The sequence below is a fragment of the Rhea pennata genome, chromosome 1, assembly GCF_028389875.1.
Source record: "Rhea pennata isolate bPtePen1 chromosome 1, bPtePen1.pri, whole genome shotgun sequence".
Lineage (NCBI taxonomy): Eukaryota > Metazoa > Chordata > Aves > Rheiformes > Rheidae > Rhea > Rhea pennata.
Window position 1 is genome coordinate 85245333 of NC_084663.1, and position 18785 is coordinate 85264117.

The following is an 18785-nucleotide window of genomic DNA, read 5'->3' on the forward strand; positions in this document are numbered from 1 at the left end:
CTGATTGTTGTGCTGTACAGAAAATCACATTACATAGTGTGCAGCAGTAAACAACTTGGACACAGAAACCTCAGCCAGAGTCCATGAGGACTATACTTCAGCCATCCAAAAGTAGATGTATGTTCAAGTGAGAAGAATCACAACCATGCCTATTTATCCCATTGATTATAAAGGCAGCTTAAGAAGACAGGCTCAGTTATAACTGTAAATGAGATTTTGAACCACATTCCCAAGCCAAACAAGAAACTGGATATCTGGAAACTGCCACCATTTCTGCATAGTTGCATCAAAGAAAAATTATTTCCTCCATACCTATCCCACCAGTATGCAAGATCAGGGAGATCATAGTACACCAGGGCTTGGAGAAATAGCATTACCAAACGACATCTGAGTTCATTCCTAGGCCACTCTCTATCATCTTTGAAAGGTCATGGAGACCAGGAGAGGTGCCTGAAGACTGGAAGAAAGCTAACATCACTCTAGTCTTCAAAAAGCACAAGAAGGGGGACCCAGGAAATAACAGGCCAGTCAGCCTCACCTCCATCCCCGGGAAGGTGATGGAACAGCTCATCCAGGATGTCATCGTTAAGCATATTCATCACTGGTCTGGATAAAGGCACACAGTACCTCCTCAGCAAGTTTGCTGACAGTACCAAACTGAGAGGAGTGGCTGATAGATCAGAAGGCTGTGCTGCCATTCAGCAGCACATTCAGCAGCCATTCAGGCTGGAGAGTTGGGTGGAGAGGAACATCATGAAGTTCAACAAAAGCAACTGCAAAGTTCTGCACTTAGGTAGAAGTAACCCCATGCACCACTACAGGCTGAGGGCTGACCTCCTGCAGAGCAGCTCTGTGGAGAAGGACGTGGGAGTCCTCATGGACAACAAGTCGACCATAAGCCAGCAATGTGCCCTTATGGAGAAGAAGGCCAGTGGTGTCCCGGGATGCACTAGGAAGAGTGTTGCCAGCAGGTCGAGGGAGGTGATCCTGCCCCTCTACTCAGCCCTGGTGAGGCCTCATCTCGAGTACTCTGTCCGGTTCTGGGCTCCCCAGGACAAGAGAGACATGCAGCTATTGCAGGGAGTGCAGTGTAGGGCTAAGATGATGATCAAAGGGCTGAAGCATCTGCCCTATGAGGAACAGCTGCAAGAGCTGAGTCTATTTAGCCCGGGGAAGAGAAGACTGAGAGGGGATCTTATCAATGTCTGTAAATATCTTAAAGGGAGGGTGTCAAGGGTATGGGGCCAGACTCTCTTCAGTGGTGCCAAGCAACAGGACAAGAGGCAAGGGACACAAACTGAAACACAGGAAGTTTCATCTGAGTGTAAGGAAAAACTTCTTTACTGTGAGAGTGAGAGAGCACTGGACCAGGTTGCCCGGAGAGGTTGTGGAGTCTCCTTCTCTGGAGATATTCAAGACCCACCTGGACGCAGTCCTGTCTAACATGCTCTAGGCAACCCTACTTGAGCATGAGTGTTGGACTAGCTGACCTTCAGAGGTTCCTTCCAACCTCAGCCATTCTGTGATTCTGTGATTCACTGCTGCCTGCTTTTGAAAGCAAAGGTAGGTGGCACATGAAACAACTCTCTACAATACAGAGGGGACAGACTAACATTCTGGATCTCTGTTAGGGACACTGTTCAACCCAGTGTCCTTAACAGGGTTTGACTTTCAGGTTTCTGCTTTATCCAAAAGATATAAAATAATTCTTTATAAGATGATTTTACTAGTATTACAGCTCAAGTTGGGTGCCTCCTCAGAGGGACTCCAAATAGAAAATTCCCTGGGTATTTACACCCTTACAGGTTAAGTCCTTTGTCTGTTCTCTGAATTGTTGCACTAATGATTGCTTGACAAGTAGTAGGTTCTTTGCTTTTCCCCATTGTCTCCAGGTAGAGATATGACACTCACTAATCATTACTGAAGCTGTTTTCTTACTTTCTTATCTCCTTATTTTCTCCTTGTTCAAACTGGCTCAAACAATTCAGGGAAAAGTTCAGCAATGTGTGGCCTTAGGCTACAATAAATTTAGTTACTAGTGCTAAGCAAATGCTATTATATCCAACAATCTGCTGTGGATTCAAGCTGACTGTTCACTTTAGTCTGGATTTCTTCTGCACTATGGACACTCTAGAAACAAAGTGCCTGCAAAATAGCATCAGTGTTTTTCTTATCCTGGTTAATTCTGATGCAACACATTGGCAGAACATTGAATGAGATACAGGAAACCTGGGTCCTCTCACCTATGCCATTGGTCTAGCCTTGGATACATCAAGCATTCAAGGCAGCCTGCTGTCCTGCTCAGCAGCTCCTACCACAATAAAAATTTTTACACAAATAAAAGATCATCCTTGAAAAAGTTCTGCTTCTCTGTATGAGGCACACATTAAAAGAACTAGAACATTTTGATACACTGCTATTCAGTTGTTCATCCCCCCAGGAGAGCAGCAATTAATTTTTATACTGATTTGAACATGCTGATCCATTCATTAGCACCTTCCTTTCTTCTAGTCAGTAAATACTGTGAGCCTAACTGCCCCTAGAAAAAACAAAGATATTCCAAGCAAGTATGTGTTGAGTAACTGGGCTAAAATTGCCTCATTGCTTTGGCTTGTTTGCAAACAGTTCGCATTAACTGTCTGCTGTTTGTAATGTGCATCTGGTCAGGCACATTACACGTCATGCTTTCTGTCCCCTGTTATTTAACTGAAATAGTATAAACAGGAGAGTAATCCAGACCTAACAATGACAGTGTTAGTCACCCAAACCAGTATTTTCTTCCTCTTAAATCTCACAGCCACTTAAATAGGTCAGTTTCATCACCCTTGTTTTAGGTAAGTGGAAGCAGAAGCATTCAACATTACTTGGGGAAACTGAGGCAGCCACTCCAGGCCTGCGCCCCACAACTGGCGCTCCACATCCCCACCCCCTGCTTCGCTGCAACCAAGGGGAAAGTCTCCAAAATTGCCCTCTTTTTAAGAAAGGCTGGTGGTTGCCCAAGTGCTAACAAATTACAGACCCGTTGCTGCTGCAAGCCTCATCTGGCAGCTTTATTTGCAACAGCACTCTGCAGGCCGTGTGCCTGTCCACTCTGCTCCTGGGGCAGGGAGCCCTCCAGTCCCTCAGCCACCAGCCATCACTCCAATGGATTTTTCACCATGGTGGTTTATAAAGGGGCTGGCAAGGAAGGAGCAGCAACATAGTTGGCTGCAACCCTCAAAGATGATGTTCCTGTTCATGTGGCTGCTCAGCTGTCTGTATTCATAAGTCCTGGAGTCATGCTGGAGATTGTGATGCTGCTTAATCATAGGTTCATTTTGCCTTTTTTCTTTTTTCTTTTTTTTTTTTTTTGGGGGGGGGGGGAGGGAGAAGGGGAATGAGGCGGCAACAAGGCTCTGTACGATTAATAGATATAGTAATAGAAAAGCCATAACCCTGCACGATGGAGCAGTGAGACACAAGCTCTGCCCCAGAGACAGAGCAGATGGCAGATGGGAGCAGAAGCAGCAGCTGCTGCCTGCTCCCAAGCAAGAGTTGGCCCCTGCTCTGCCTGCCGCACTGCATGGGGCTGCCCCCCTGTCCCGCAGCTGCCTGCTCTGCAGGGTGTGGACACCGACGTGCCCCTGTCCCGCTGCACCATTATGGTTTTGCTGCACCCCTCCTCCGCAGAGGCCCTTGTAGCAGAGGCGACGCACAGGCGGAGACGGGGGACATCCCCCCGCCCTCCACCCGCCGCAGGCTGCGCTCGGGAACCTCACGCTGCCGTGCGGGGTGGAAAGAACAAGCAGAGACTGCGGTCGCCGCCGCACACCTTGCAGCAGCCCCGCCACTTCGCCCTTCCTCCCTCCCCCCGCCCCCGGTGCAATGGAACCGTCTGGAATGGCGGCAGGGGTGCCTCCCCGTGACATCACAATTCCCAACCTACCTCGCTGCTCTTTGCGTGTTCCAGGGCAGCGGCGTCCGGCTGCAGCTGGGCCCGGTGCGGCGCGGCGGGGTCGCGGCGGCCGCCCAAGCTCTGCACGGCTCCGTGGCAGCGGGGTGCCGCTCCACTGCGGCGGGTGTTGGAGGGCTCGCGAAGCGCCCGGCCTTAGTCACGGAGCGGCAGCAGCCCTCGGAGGGGAAGCTGACGCCTGGGCAGCATGAAGTTCCAGTACAAAGAAGACCATCCTTTCGAGTACAGGAAGAAAGAAGGGGAGAAAATCAGAAAGAAATATCCCGACAGAGTCCCTGTGAGTGCAGTGTGTGAGTGTGTGCTTGGACAGCGACAGCAATTGCTGCTTGTAGGGCTTGCGTTACGTGTTATGCTGCTATCTGCCTGTCTTTGTTCTTGTTGTCAATTGCTATCTTAAAAAAAAATAGTATTCATGATGGTTACCTTGATGTTCTCATTTCAGGGTGCTTTTCTCTTTAGTGCAAAGCTATGGGGATACACTTAAGGTCTCTATCAGCGAGTAGGTGTGAGATTGTCCAAGTGTAATATACCCTCCCTCTTTCATGGGTCTGCAGCAGCTTGGCAACGTGAATGCTGCTGATCTTTTTATGTCAGCCTATGTCCATGGAGCTGGGGGTTGGAAAGGAGCTTACCATTTGCTCTGTGAAAATGGAGTTTGCTGAGCACTCCTCATAGAAAACTAGAGCTGTATCCTTGTCATCAGATATGTTCCCTTTATTTTTGTTTTACTTTCTTTTGGACTGACTTTTTGGTACAGTCTTGTTCTATTTTTGTGCTTTACATGAGAGAAAAATGACATTAACTTACGGAAAAAGCATCTCTTGGGAAACAAGGTTTTGATCTCCTAGCCAGACTTTGCTTTCTCATCCTTAAATCCCTTTGGAATGCCTTTGGAAGACTTCTATCTTTATAATTACTAGTAATGACAAACCAAATTAATTGTGATTTTTTTTTTTGTTCTATTAAATATTTTGCAAATGTTCTTTCCTTTCCATCCCCACTGGAGAGATCTGTCCTAGATTTACTTCCCAGGGGTACTGTATTCAAAATATCTGAGAATCCCTGTGAATCTGAAGCAAAGGGGAAATATTTTTTCCCAGCAGGCCGACACCACTTTGTATCTTAGGAGTGGCCTACACCTGGGCTTGTAAAAATGTTGGGAAGTCAGAATTTGGGTAAATTTGCCCAAGCTGCAAATTTGGGGACTCTTACACTAGTATAGCAGATTCAGAATACAGCTAGTCAATGATGAAATGGATGCTGCTGCGTATGTTCATGACCAAAGAGGATGCTGTAGGTCAGGAGTGAGAAATAGTACGGCAGTTTGTGCAGCAGATCACGATTGATGTGTCTGGAAGAGCCATGTGGGGAGCAAAGAACCAGACTTGGCAACAGGTAAATGAGATCAGGGTAGAGGGGCATCAGAAGAACTGTAGAGAGGAAGCCAGGACCCAAATAGCAAGATGTGCTGCAGTTAAGGATAAATGATAAAAGCTGCATGAGGAGGCTTGGATGTGAATTATGAGGGGAAAGCCTGTTGAGAGACTGCATCTGGAACAAATGAATGCAGCTGACAGGATTCTTTGTATCACTTATGTCTCTGTCCTTCCTGACAGCAGGATCCTTGAAGGTGACATCCCTTTGGCTGCCTACACTGCAGTGCCCTGATACATCTCAGCGTTTTGCTGAAATTATGATGTTGGCTCAGTCTCATGCTACCACTGATACCACTCAGCAACAACACATATACAGATAACCTCTTGCTATCTTTTGGATTTTCTTTGGGTTGGAGGAGTGTGCATGCACAGATATGTGAAGGTTTTAGTATTTGAGAAAAAAATACCTCTGTTACCAGGCAAACTAACTGCTGTTGATAGTCAGTCTATCCTGCTCTGCCTCTTTGTAAGAAGAGATCTGTTAAACTCAGTCATTATCTAATTTGACTGCTTCCCAGGGATTTAGAAGCCCCAGCATTCTCCTGTCTTCCCCCCTCCCAGCATTCTCCCATCTTCCTCACAGGCATAACATATCTTTGGACTTCCCCATCATCATCTTTTCCTTTATTATTCTAATGATCGAGTTACAATCTACTCTTTTGAGGTCAGGATGGTTGTACCACTGCTGCTGGCTAACAGTTCTACTTGTCCATAGTTTTGGTAATTGTGGACAAGAAAGAAAGGTTTGTTTTCATTGCAATTTATTGTGTTAGATATTGCCTTGTATTATGTATGGGTAAAAGAATATGCTCACTGTTGTTGCTATTCTCGCTCATTCAGTAAAATCTTGGAACTACATTTCCTTCACAACATTTGTCCTATGTCAATTGCATCTGTACAGAAATGCATATGCTACCACAACCTATCTCAAAGAGTTTAAATGGCTTGTACTAACTGAGGTTCTTGAAAAAGAAGGTTCTTGAAAAGGTAGAAATGGCCATACTTCTATTTTAAAAACAAACTTAAATTTTCAAGGCTTTTGACCATGTTGAAGCATCCAAATGGGGCCCAGTGAAAAGATGTCCGAACTAGTGTCTCAGGTCAGGCATCCTTTGCAGATATTCACTTGAGTCTTGAAAGAGTAGACCTGGATTAATATGGCACTTTGCCCAGGCTAACGTGGGCCCATCATTGTAACACAGGAAAGGACATCTGAACATGAGAAAACACAAGATGTACCACCAAAAAAAAAAAAATAGTCTACACCTTTTTTTTCCATACAAACTCAATAATTCCATGGAAACAAACCTCCAACCTTTGGAAAGATTTTCTAGGCTCTTAGAAGACGCTCAGGTTGGTTTGGAATACTTAATACTTCTGAGGTAAATATTTTGCCTAGTTCTCATGACAACTCTTTTCCTGAGCTCTTTACCTGTTTGACATCAAAACTACTGAACTTCATCTGTACCACATATAATGAGGATTAGTATTTTGTATCAAGTCTCCTGATTCCAGAGGCCCTGACACTAACACATTTTTTAATTCTGTTATTTATTTATATGATTAAGGAAATATCCATAACTGTGTGAAGTCAGGAAAATAGTCTGGAAAGATTTAAATGTGCAAATTTCAGAGTATAAACTTAACTATTGAAGCAAAAACAAAAACTAAATTTTCCCAATGAACTGAATTTTCTCTTCCTTCTTTGCTTCTTTCTAGGACATTTGGTAGTGGTGACCATAGAAATTAGGATATGAGACTACTGAGACTAGGGCTGATTTTATGCCAGGTGGTTTGGAACAATTAAAGTTATCTGTAATACCTCTCCAGCGTATGTGTTAGCCTCCTGGCAGCCTCTTCAAACAAAACTGGTCTGCACTGGGACCATCAAGGTGACCTGATTTTTCTTTTTTTTTCCCTGCTATTATAGTTTATTTTTATGCCTGTTCCAGTCTCCCATTTTTGACTCGTTATGTTTACTGCCTCAGTTCTGGGCTTCTGACACAGCTTTTGCCAGTGATTTCCAGTCTTCTCACTTGTTTGTTCCTTAATATTGTGTATTTCTTATAGAGCAAAGAAATTTCTGTTGTCCTAGAAACACCATCTTTCTTAAAGGGTAATACCGTTTTTCACAGATGCTTCTTAGTCCGTTCCCTCTTAAGATAATCATGGCTTGTTTCTTGCTCTGTCTTCCTTTCTGCCTCCAGGTAATTGTGGAAAAAGCGCCAAAAGCCAGAGTACCTGACCTAGACAAAAGGAAGTATCTTGTGCCTTCTGATCTTACAGGTAAGAAAATCTACCTCCTTTTGTCCTGATGACAAAGGTCTCTTAAGTTTTTACTGCTATGATCAGTATCAAGAAAATACCCAGGCAGGCTGAGTATCTTATCATTACCCCCAGTTTACCTACCTATGTTTAAGATATGTATCTTACAGCCTGAATTGCAACATGCAGAATTCTCTGAGGTCTTTTGGGGAATCCTGGTGACTCAATTAATGTGCAGACATCTACTCAGGGTGAAAATGACTGAATTGTGTATCATAGACAGTAACACAATCATCAGTCAATGATGGCTTAGCTGCAGCTCAAGTTGACAGAAGCTGTATCCTTGTTGCAGGAAGAGGCAAGTTCTTAAAGTAGTCCCACTGTTTTCTACTGCCAGGTTTGGAGTCATGGCCACAAAGTTGCTTTTCCAAATGATCATGGCCATTTTGTGTGTGATTACATTTGTTTTCATTTGAGAGTATGAATCAGTTAAAGCAACAGAATCTTTTATCTTGTATTATGTAGTCGATTGTGGAACATCTTATGCAACAAAGCTCAAGCAAATAGACAGTAAGGATTAAATTTGTTTTCAGGAACAATATGACCATTTACACTAAGGCAAAATTCTTTATAGTACCTTTGGTGTATAAGATTTAAGATTAAGCTGATTAGAGATTTTCCCACCAGTCCCTACTATAGAGCATTTAATATCATAATAGTGGGAATGTGGATTTAGAGGGTGCAGTGGTCAGAGGCAGTATGTGTCAACCTGAAAAGCTGCACTGACCCAACACTTACCAGCTCTGAGTGGATCAGCTGCTAATGTGATGACCATCAAGAAGTTTCATCTTTCTTTCCTGCATTTTTTCTTTTTTTTTAACTTACACTTTTTACAGCATGTTGTTTCCCCCACTTCTTTCCCAAAAGGAATAAACCATGCTTAGTTGCTAAACAAAACCCACGATCTTTCTGTATTTAAAGTGTTCTCCCCTGTTCTTCTTCAGTTGGCCAATTCTACTTCTTAATCCGAAAGCGAATCCACCTGAGGCCGGAAGATGCCCTGTTCTTCTTTGTCAATAATACCATCCCTCCCACCAGTGCTACCATGGGACAGCTGTATGAGGTATGCCTGGCCTCTCTCTTTTTCCTTGTGGTGGAATGTCCATAGGAATGTATATCCTCACTGAAGTATCACTGAGCACTGCTTAAATGGCAGTGGGTAAAGCTTGGCAACAGGTCTCTAAACATGGACCCCTTGCCCTTGGCAATATTCCATCACCTGTTTGGGTAAGTTCCATTTTGTGGTTATAAAGAGGAGCCTGGGGAGTTTGCTTGTTGAAAGAGTTGTTGTATTAGGTGGTGAACAGATGCCTCAGCAGTGACATACATAAACAAAGCATTGCCATAAACCACTTGTCTGTTTTGCAGAGGAGAGACTGTGACTGGGGAAAAAAAGATGAACAAACCTGTATATCAACTTTCCTGTTTATACAAAAGAGATTTCTTTTGAGCACAGTATTTCTGGACAACAAACTGCCTACAAATGCTTTTTCAGAGGATGCTTATGCTTTGTTTTGGATTAGTTTTTTTGTACTTTGTACTGTATATGCAAGGACCTCTTAGGACACTAAACGTTATTTCCCACTTTTTCTGTTGAGGAGAGCTGTTTGATCAAATTTGAAGGCATATTCTTTGGCCATCAAAGTAATGTTCCTTAATTATGTTGGCGTTATATCATGACCAGTTTGCAGCATGGATGGACTTCAATCAAAAACCTGCCTCCTGCTGTGCTAGTGTATTTTAATAAGAGATTCTGTTATGGTGCTGTGAACCCTATCTGGCCCATCATTTTTTGATAATAACTGCACAACGTGTGTCTAGGCTAATGAAGGCAATATAAAATGAACATACGCAGGCACTTTTACAAATCTGAACACATTAGAGGTAGGTAGATCTAACTGTCTAGAGCTGAGACCTGGGCTCTGTTCCTAGCATTCTGCAGACTTTTTATGTCAGTGTAATCACTTAGCATCTTAGCTTTGTAGACCATCTGTAAAACAGGACTAGAGATGCAGCCACCAAGGTGTTCTGAAAAGAAGCAACTTAAATGTTTTTCAAGTATGGAACTATGCAAAAAGGTTTTTGACTTGTTAAAGCCTTCTCAGTCTCTTCTCCCAATCTTAAGGCTATATCAGTGCTGAGATTCTGCTGCAGAGCCTGCAAAAGAGCTATCTCTGTTCCACAGTGCTTGTGTGTTTCTAGCATGCTCTGGCTGTGGCAGTACTAGAAAATTCAGTACACCTCAAAATGAGACATTTTTTCAATTTAGTAGTAGAGCTGTGGCCAGAGAGAGTTCCTCTGTTTTCAGCCAGCTAAAGGACCCTGTGGTATAAGGAAGTAAAGCCTTCCACGGAGAGAAAGGAGTAATAAAAGAGGTGTTATGCCCTCCTGCTGTCACAGTGATCGCTTATTTGGGCATTTTCACACATGGTGAGTTACAGGGCTTTGGTTTGTTACTTTTTCCCTCTCTCTCCTCCCAGGATAACCATGAGGAGGACTATTTTCTCTATGTGGCCTACAGTGATGAGAGTGTCTATGGCAAGTGAGCACCAGCCACCAGTCATGCAGATGAGATGGACAGATGGAACTGATTTGGGGGGGCTTGGGAGTATGCTGAAGAAGAGGAAGGAGAATGCTTGAGAAGAGGGGAAGAGAACTGGAAGTGAGTCACATGCACAATGCCATCACCTTCATGCATTAATTATAATCATCATTTTTGTATTGAGGGGAGGGAGGGTAAGAAGAAATGGTGTGAAAGGGTGAACTCATAGGCTAACAAGGGATTCTGTGTTGAGGGATAGGGAGACTCCATTTTCTCTAGTTCTTCTCTTGCCACAGCTGGAATTTGTTAGCCCGTACTGGAGGCTGCTAGACAAGCCAGTGTTATGGACCTCTGGCAAAGTGACTGGGTAGGAAAGAAATGGCTGTTCGTGTGTAAATCTTTCATTGGATGAGGGAGGCATGTCTGGAACATGCATTGTACACTGACCTAGTCACACCTTGCCTATGGCTTGGGTTGCAGTCTTATGAGCATTCAGTGAGCAGTGCAATACTTTTGTTCTGCTTGTACAAGGCTTTCCTGTGCTGACTATCCTCATTCCAACTGCTGCCTCTGAAGTGTTGCAAGACTACTGTATTTCCTGTCACATCACTAGTAAAAGGGCTAACCCTGAGCGCTGGGAACTCCTCAGTTGTGACATGTAAAGGTTGGGGGCGGGGAGGATGTTTTCTTTGTTACTTTAATTGCAAGTTCTGGACAAAAGTTTGAGGCTGACCCTTTCGTTCTTCTCAGTGAGGCCAACTGATAAGACTCATAGGGCTAGAAAGGACATCAAGAGAACTTCTAGCCCAATGAGACACTGAGACAGGACTGAATATACCAAAAATTTCTATGGCTGTTCATCTAACTTATTCTTAGTGAGCTTCACTAAAATCGATCCTATAGGCTGCTGTGATAGCCTGTTCCATTTTCTAGCTAGACTCCAAGCGAGAAAGCTTTTTGTGATACCTTAACTTCAGTCTCCCTTGCTGTGTATTAAGGTGTCTAACTACTAATGATATTGGTACTGGTGAACATGGAGAATAATCTATTTGTGCTGTCTTTGTAACTCTTCTGCAAGTTTGAAGATGGCAGAAATTCTGTTGGTTAAACCTCCCCTTCCGTGTCTCGCTTCCATACAGATCTTGTACCGTATTCATAAGCAGAGGAAATCGGTCCCTCACAAATGCATTTTCCCAGCTTTCTGTGGTTGGATACTCTTTGCTTCCAGAGAAGTGCTTTCAGGCATGAGGGGGATGGGGACTAATCCCATGAATCCCCATGGGACTAAGTCATTTTCGGCACAAGGGGGATGAGGATGGGATGGATATCTCTTCAGGACAGATTCTCTGTAGATTGCTTCCTCTCCCCATCCTCCCCATCCCTTTTAAGCCAGTACTGTTCTTAGAAGGGTACTAGATAGATTCTGTCCTGTGCAAGCCTTACGCTGTCATGCTGAAGCAATTTCTTCCTGGTGGCACAAACAGCAGATTTTCACATAACTGCCATTACTCTAATGAAGGAGTAGGGCTTTGGGGAGTGAGTTGACTTCTGGGAAAATTCTAGGTTAAGGTTTTTATCCAAAAATTAGAGAACTGAATTGAATTACTGTAAGCATTGCTACATACAGGAGAGGGACCAAGAAGGAGGAAAAGACAAGAAGAATGAAGAAGACAGGCAGATCCCAATGTAAGCTGAAGGTGTTTACTGTATTTACATGAAGAAATTAGATCCCAGTTCCTCGGGAATGAAAATCAAGATAAGTGCTCCTCTGATTGTGAGAGATAGAAAATCAGATTTCAGCCTTTTGTGACTGCTGTTCCACTAAAGAGTATAAGGCAAGTTGAGCATTCTGAGAATGTGGAACAAGAGTCATTGGCAGAAGTGTGTGAAGGTCAAGGAGGCTGTGGAGCAGGAAGATCATTGCCTGTGTGGTATGGAAAGTAGTAGACTGGAATGAGAGAGAAGGGAAGGTGTGCAAAGAGTGTAGGTAGGATAATCATAATGAACAGACAGAAAATGGGGGAAGAAAAGAAGAAATGTGTGGCTTAGTATCCCCAGCTTTTCATTCTGAACTTCAGTTTTACTGCTCAATCATGTGCTCATCTAGAGTAAACATGTTGAGATGAATTATACCTACTGCCTAATTTAAATCAATTCTGCCTACAGTGTACAGTACTCTTTTTTTTTTACCCACTCTCCTCTGACTATTAAGCTGTTTTCAGATCCTTTACATGCAAATCCACATCAGTCTCTTGTTTTAGGAAGTTCTGAAGTTTTTGAAACAGAAAATAGATCCAGAAGACTTTTTAGGGTAAAAGACAAGAGGGGGCAGGAAAGGATGGCATGCATCTTTACCACTGTCCCACTTGCTCACACATATGCTATTAAGCACATGGATATGTGTTGTCTCAAACTAACTAATGCTTGGGCACTCAGGGGAGAGAGAGTTGTAAGGTGAAATGCTTGACTTCATGTTCAAACCTTGCCTTCCCTCCCACTGCTGTGTGTGTAAGTGATATCTGGGACTAACCTCAGCTATTTGTTGTATGTAGGGTTTCCTAATTTAATTTAATTATTTTACATTTCTTTTAACTGGGTTGTGGCATTTGCTTCTGTTTTTCTGCTAGTCCAATATTGTACAAGGTAATTGTGGTAGTTTTTTTCTGTTGGTTAGCTTCATGTAAAATAAAGTTGATATTACTTAAGCTAAATCAACCAATCAATAAAGACACATTTTGAAATCAGAGGCTTGACCCAAAATGAGTGACTGTAATGTTTCTGTCCCACATACACAGTTGTAAATAAAAGGTATGTGCAAGAGGGGCAGCATTTACAGAATTTCTCATTGCTACTTTTTACTGGAGCTCTGGATTTCTTTTGTCCTGTGTATCATGTGTCACATCTCTTTTTATGGTTGTATAGTCACTTGTATACACCTCCCATGTCTTGCCATGCCATTGATTTGAGCCTTAATTGTACCTGAGTGATATGAGAAGGTCTCGAAGATGGTAGTGGGCAAACTGAGGTATTTTCTGCAATTTTAAGGCCCTGAACAGTCCTTACACCAAGGCTGATGGGCAGGAGTTTTGGCGGAGGCCCTAGGGAAGGCTGGGCAGAGCCACTAAGACTCCTACCTAAAGAACATGCTTTGCAGCTTCCTAAAGAATGAGAGATGTGAAAGTCTGAGATGCATTTAAACAAGCATAGCCCTCTCTCCAGTAGGCTTGCAGGAGTAGCCAGCATGGATTCACCAAGGGGAAATCCTGCTTAACCAATCTGATAGCCTTCTATGATGGAATGACTGTCTGGGTAGATGAGGGGAGAGCAGTGGACGCTGTGTACCTTGACTTCAGCAAGGCTTTTGACACTGGATCCCAGAACATCCTAGATAAGCTCAGGAAGTGTGGGTTAGATGAGTGGGCTGTGAGATGGATTGAGAACTGGCTGAAAGGCAGAGCTCAGAGGGTTGTCATCAGTGGTGTGGAGTCTGGTTGGAGGCCTATGACCAGTGTAGTTCCCCAGGGCTCCGTACTGGGTCCCATCCTGTTCAACTTGTTCATCAATGACATGGACAGAGTGCCTCCTCAGCAAATTTGCTGATGATACTAAGCTGGGAGGAGTGGCTGATGCACCAGAGGGCTGTGCTGCCATTCAGAGAGACCTGGACAGGCTGGAGAGTTGGGTGGAGAGGAACCTCCTGAGGTTCAACAAGGACAAGTGCAGAATCCTGCACCTAGGGAAAAATAGTCCTATGCGGCAGTATAGGCTGGAGGCTGACCTTCTGGAAAGCAGCTCTGCAGAGAAGGACCTAGGAGTGCTGGTGGGTGACAAGTTGACCATGAGCCAGCAATGTGCCCTTGTGGACAGGAAGGCCAGTGGTATCTTTGGGTGCATTAGGCAGAGTGTTGCCAGCAGGTCGCGGGAGGTGATGCTGCCCCTCTACTCAGCCCTGGGGAGGCCTCATCTTGAGTACTGTGTCCAGTTCTGGGCTCCCCAGTCCAAGAGAGCCATGGAGCTATTGGAGACAGTCCAGCATAGGGCTATGAAGATGATCAGAGGGCTGGAGCATCTGCCCTATGAGGAACGGCTGCAAGAGTTGAGCCTGTTTAGCCTGGGGAAGAGAAGACTGAGGGGGGATCTTATCGATGTGTATAAGTAAGTACCTGAAGGGAGGGTGTCAAGGTGATGGGGCTAGACTCTTTTCAGTTATCTCATGTGACAGGACAAGAGGCAATGGGCATAAATTGAATCACAGGAAGTTCTGCCTGAATGTGGGGAGGAATTTCTTCACTGTGAGAGTGAGAGAGCACTGCACCAGGTTGCCCAGAGAGGTAGTGGAATCTCCTTCTCTGGAGATCTTCAAGGCCTGCCTGGATGCAATGCTATCTAACATGGTCTAGGTGACCCTGCTTGAGCAGGGGGTTGGACTAGATGATCTCCAGAGGTCCCTTCCAACCTTACTGATTCTATTCTATGACACTTCATTTGGAAACTTGCATGAGTCTCAAAGTACAACTTGTGCTTGGAAACACACGTGTTACACGAATTAGTTACTCTTTTCCTGAAAAAAGATGGATCTTTCAGCATCTTTGTAAAGTAAGGGTTTGATTCTCCCTGATCTTGCACTCTGGCCAGTCACTGTCCTGTCATTTCAATGTTATACTGTTCTTTGGGAATTAAAAAACTGTTAACAAATGGTGTTCATAATGATATGTTATAGCAGCAGCAGAACATTAAGATCCTATTTTCAAATGAGCATTGCTAGAAATGCATATGATTGAATGTATTGGACCATTGACTGAAGGAAGAAACTGATCTGATCCATCTCCTTTTTACTTTCACACAGCTTAGAGCCTTCTTTGTCAGAGCCAGCACTCTATTTTGTTGTTTTACAAGAAATCCCCTCTGCATTTTTGAACAATCTCCTGCAGTGTTCACATACCCCTCAGAAACCTGGAGAGCTTCCAAAAAGAAGCAGTCCCTCTTACCAGTAGGAAGATGTTCTCCTGGCTCATGCAGACATGCTCCTGGCTCATCTTTTAGCCAGTTCATATAACAATTTTGGTCAGTATTCCTCATCCCCTTTGCTAGCCTGCTACGTGGCTCCTTTAAAATAGTCTTCCATGTAACAGCATTCCTTCAGTCATTGAATGTAAATCTCTGGTGTTTTCAGAGAACATAACTTTTTGTTTTATGTTAGGGCAAAAACATCCCCATTCAGTAATCCCAGCACACACATACCACTGCCCCCACCAACACCACCACATGGCATGTCACACAACTGCCATCAAATCTGTGGTCTTTTTACTTCCTGCTGGAAATCTGGCTTTGCTCTCTTGGGTATGATCTCTCTCACCACTTCTCTGCGCTATGCATACTGTTCATGAAGGACTGTCAAAGAGAGCTATCTAGAAGTACAGAATTTGTAGGTGGGTGGCAGCTGAAAGGAGAACTTGAGACTGTCTCCTAACTTTGGGGAGATCAGGAGTTGATGGTGTACGTTCTTGTTCAGACATAATCTCCCCTCCTTGAACTAAACCCTTTTTCTTTTCCAGCACCCTCTTATTCCTCTAGTAGCACCTACCCTTTCTCCCTTAAGGGTGCAGAAAGATTAGTAGGAATAGAGTACTTTTTTTAGCTTTGATGTCATTGCCTGCCCAGCCTTCCTCTCTCATGGGAGGTGACAGAAAGCTGTGATTTTCTCTAATCCAGCAGCATCACCTACCTTCATTACCTGGGATTAGAAGAGACTTTGTTGGCAAACATACAGTGAGCAGGGTTGTGGGAAATGGGGGAAAAGAAAAGAAGATGCAAGTTCTTCACATCATATAGGCAGTCATTGTGTATCACTCCCACAACAAATACAAACCCATAAACACATCTCCTTGACCCCACATATGCTATATCCTGTACCTCATGCTGGAAACACCACACCATGCTCTCCACAGACATGCTTGTGCACACATATGCACATCTTTTGCCATGCCTTACACCACATGACACACATGCATCTTCACCAACTGCACTGGCACCATTATGAACATTACCATGCAAACACACACCATGTGTCTTCAGACATATCCCATACCATAATGAATATGCATGCATTCCCATGACACATTGTCAAAAAACACGTACTTCCTATACCAAGCTCTACATCACAGCAAATATGTAACACATGCTATTTGGACAGTGTTCACCTGTTAGCACAGGTAAGCAGAAAGGATCTAATACAGAGAGTGATATACACTCCACACAGTATAGTTCAACTCCTCACACAAACAGCACATGTGAAAAACGTTATCAAAAGGAAAGGAAAAAGAAAATGAGTGCACACAGAATGTAACACATGCATGCCTGGGCCACAGCCACTTCAGGAAAGTGTAACATATACAGGGATTCAGAGAAGTATAGCAAAGTGCACTACACACCTGTGTGCACAGGCTTCCATCCAGCCCTTAGGAAGGCAGACAAACATGCATTGTACACAAACAGGTATTCAGCCAACTGAGGCCAACAACCACATGGCAGAAGAGACCACTAGTAAGTAGAAATCAGTAGGGAAACACAGGAAGGTAAAAAAACACACAGTGTAATGCACAGCTGCAGGCTGCCAGTCACTGGAGGAAAGTGTGCAGGAGAAAAGGAGGAGTGTGAAAAGAACCTAGAAAGCTCGGAAAATGTACCTAAACTCCAAAGCCACCATACACCCACATCTTACCTATGGAGTGCAAGGAATGCCAAGGAAACACTAATTCACAGGAAACCTTGTAGGAATGGAAACCGCTAACTACAGCCACATTTCAGAGGTAAAGAAACAGTGGTTCCTCTTTCCTCCTTCCTTTGCAACTGAAGGTAAAAATCAGAGGGCTACAAAAACAGAATGCTTCTGATTGGGACTGAGGTGAACTGGGAGAATAGGAGAGAGGCAGAGATGGAGTATTGGCAATTTGTGGAGTGCAGATGGAGGTTATATCCTGGCAGAGCAAGGTATGTGAGGAGAGTGAGAACAGACCAGCAGAAGGGCTGCAGGGCAGGAGTGAAAAGGTACAGACAGCTCAAACTAACACCAAAAAGTATTGCAGCAGAAGCTTCTAGATGAGATATATAGTGGCTCCAAAAAGTTCCTCCACATGCAGATTGCTGTGACTACTAGTGAAATTGCAACTGCACATAGACCTCATTCACAAAGCTGAGTATTTTGATGAAGCAGTGGTTATTTACCTACACCTCTCTCTCTAATTAGTCGTTTTGTGCATAGTCGTTACTATAGCCATCTGAGCTCCTTATAGCTTTTGTGTTAACCGAGTGCTATCATTCTGTTTGACAATGTGGGGAGAGAGACTTTCCTGACATTCCACAGGAAGTCCATGGCCGCATGAAAAACTGAATTCTTATCAGAGAGACAGTCCCTTTCTTCCACAAACAGGTAATCTCAGACCAGGAGCAAAGTGATCGTATCATCAAAAGAGTGGTATTCTCATGCAGATAAGAAAGGTGATAGAGCTGAAGATTTAGGAGATGAACCTTTAGAAGACAATGAGCAAAAATAAGGCTTTTAGGATGAGGGCAGCAGTGTATATGAACCAACAAAGGCAGAATTCAAGTTGTAGTACAATATTTCAGAATGTATATAAAAAAGATGGGGAAAACGCTAACACAGACCAGAATCTGAAATAAATATTCTTCAGTTTTGCTGTGATTGTTCGGAGAGGTAAGATTGGAACATTTCATTCACAAATAATTTGGTCCAGGGGCGTACAACAGAAAATTAGCAGTGAGGGGTCTGATCATATTTACATTTTACTACTTTTCACTTATTTAACAAGTTCAATATGACAGTCTCAGTCATTTCACAATTTCTGATCTATTTGGCCTCACAGCAGCCTAGTAGGGTAGCTATTATTGTCACCAACTTTCAGCTGGGGAAATGTGCAGAGATGTGAACTGGCTTACCCCAAGACCGCACAACAAATAGGAAAAAAAGTCTTGTCCCCTTGATCTCCAACACCTCTAGAAATAGAATTATATTAATTAGATGCTGAAACTTGAAATCTGGCTTCTGTATATTCATATTCTCTTTCATTAATGAAACAAATGTTTCATCATTTTTGTGAATGCAGCATTGTAATGTTTTGATGTTCTGCCATTTGTAGAATGGAAAAGCTGTGATTTCTTTGCCAGAATCAGCAACAATAAGGTAGCTCCTACTCTGACATACTGCCAATAAAACATTGTCTTTGACCTGAGTTATGAATTGTCTTTGATTACAATTATGTTCAAAGGTTATTGATATATTTATCAATGCCTTCTTTCTGTGCACTAATAGACATATTAGTCTAGTCAGGGCAAGCCTGATTTAAAAAAATACATTTTCTTATTTTCTTTTTCATTGTCTTGGGTTTTCTGGCAGCTTACAAGTATTTATTATCTATTCTTCTATTACAAAGAAGTCTTGTGAAATTGCAGAAGAGTTCAAATGAATTAGGACCCTAAATGTCATTTTGAAAAGAATTTAGGTAATTAGCCA

At 43.4% G+C, this 18785-nt stretch overlaps 1 protein-coding gene across 1 annotated transcript; it reads left to right on the forward strand.

Annotated features, from left to right (window-relative positions):
• The first annotated feature begins 3928 nt into the window (after positions 1-3928).
• On the forward strand, positions 3929-18504 carry GABARAPL1 (GABA type A receptor associated protein like 1). Its single transcript, XM_062593743.1, has 4 exons — positions 3929-4229; positions 7596-7674; positions 8658-8776; positions 10194-18504. Exons 1-4 carry the CDS (start codon positions 4140-4142, stop codon positions 10257-10259), a joined length of 354 nt encoding a protein of 117 aa, XP_062449727.1. The 5' UTR covers positions 3929-4139; the 3' UTR covers positions 10260-18504.
• Positions 18505-18785: the final 281 nt, after the last annotated feature.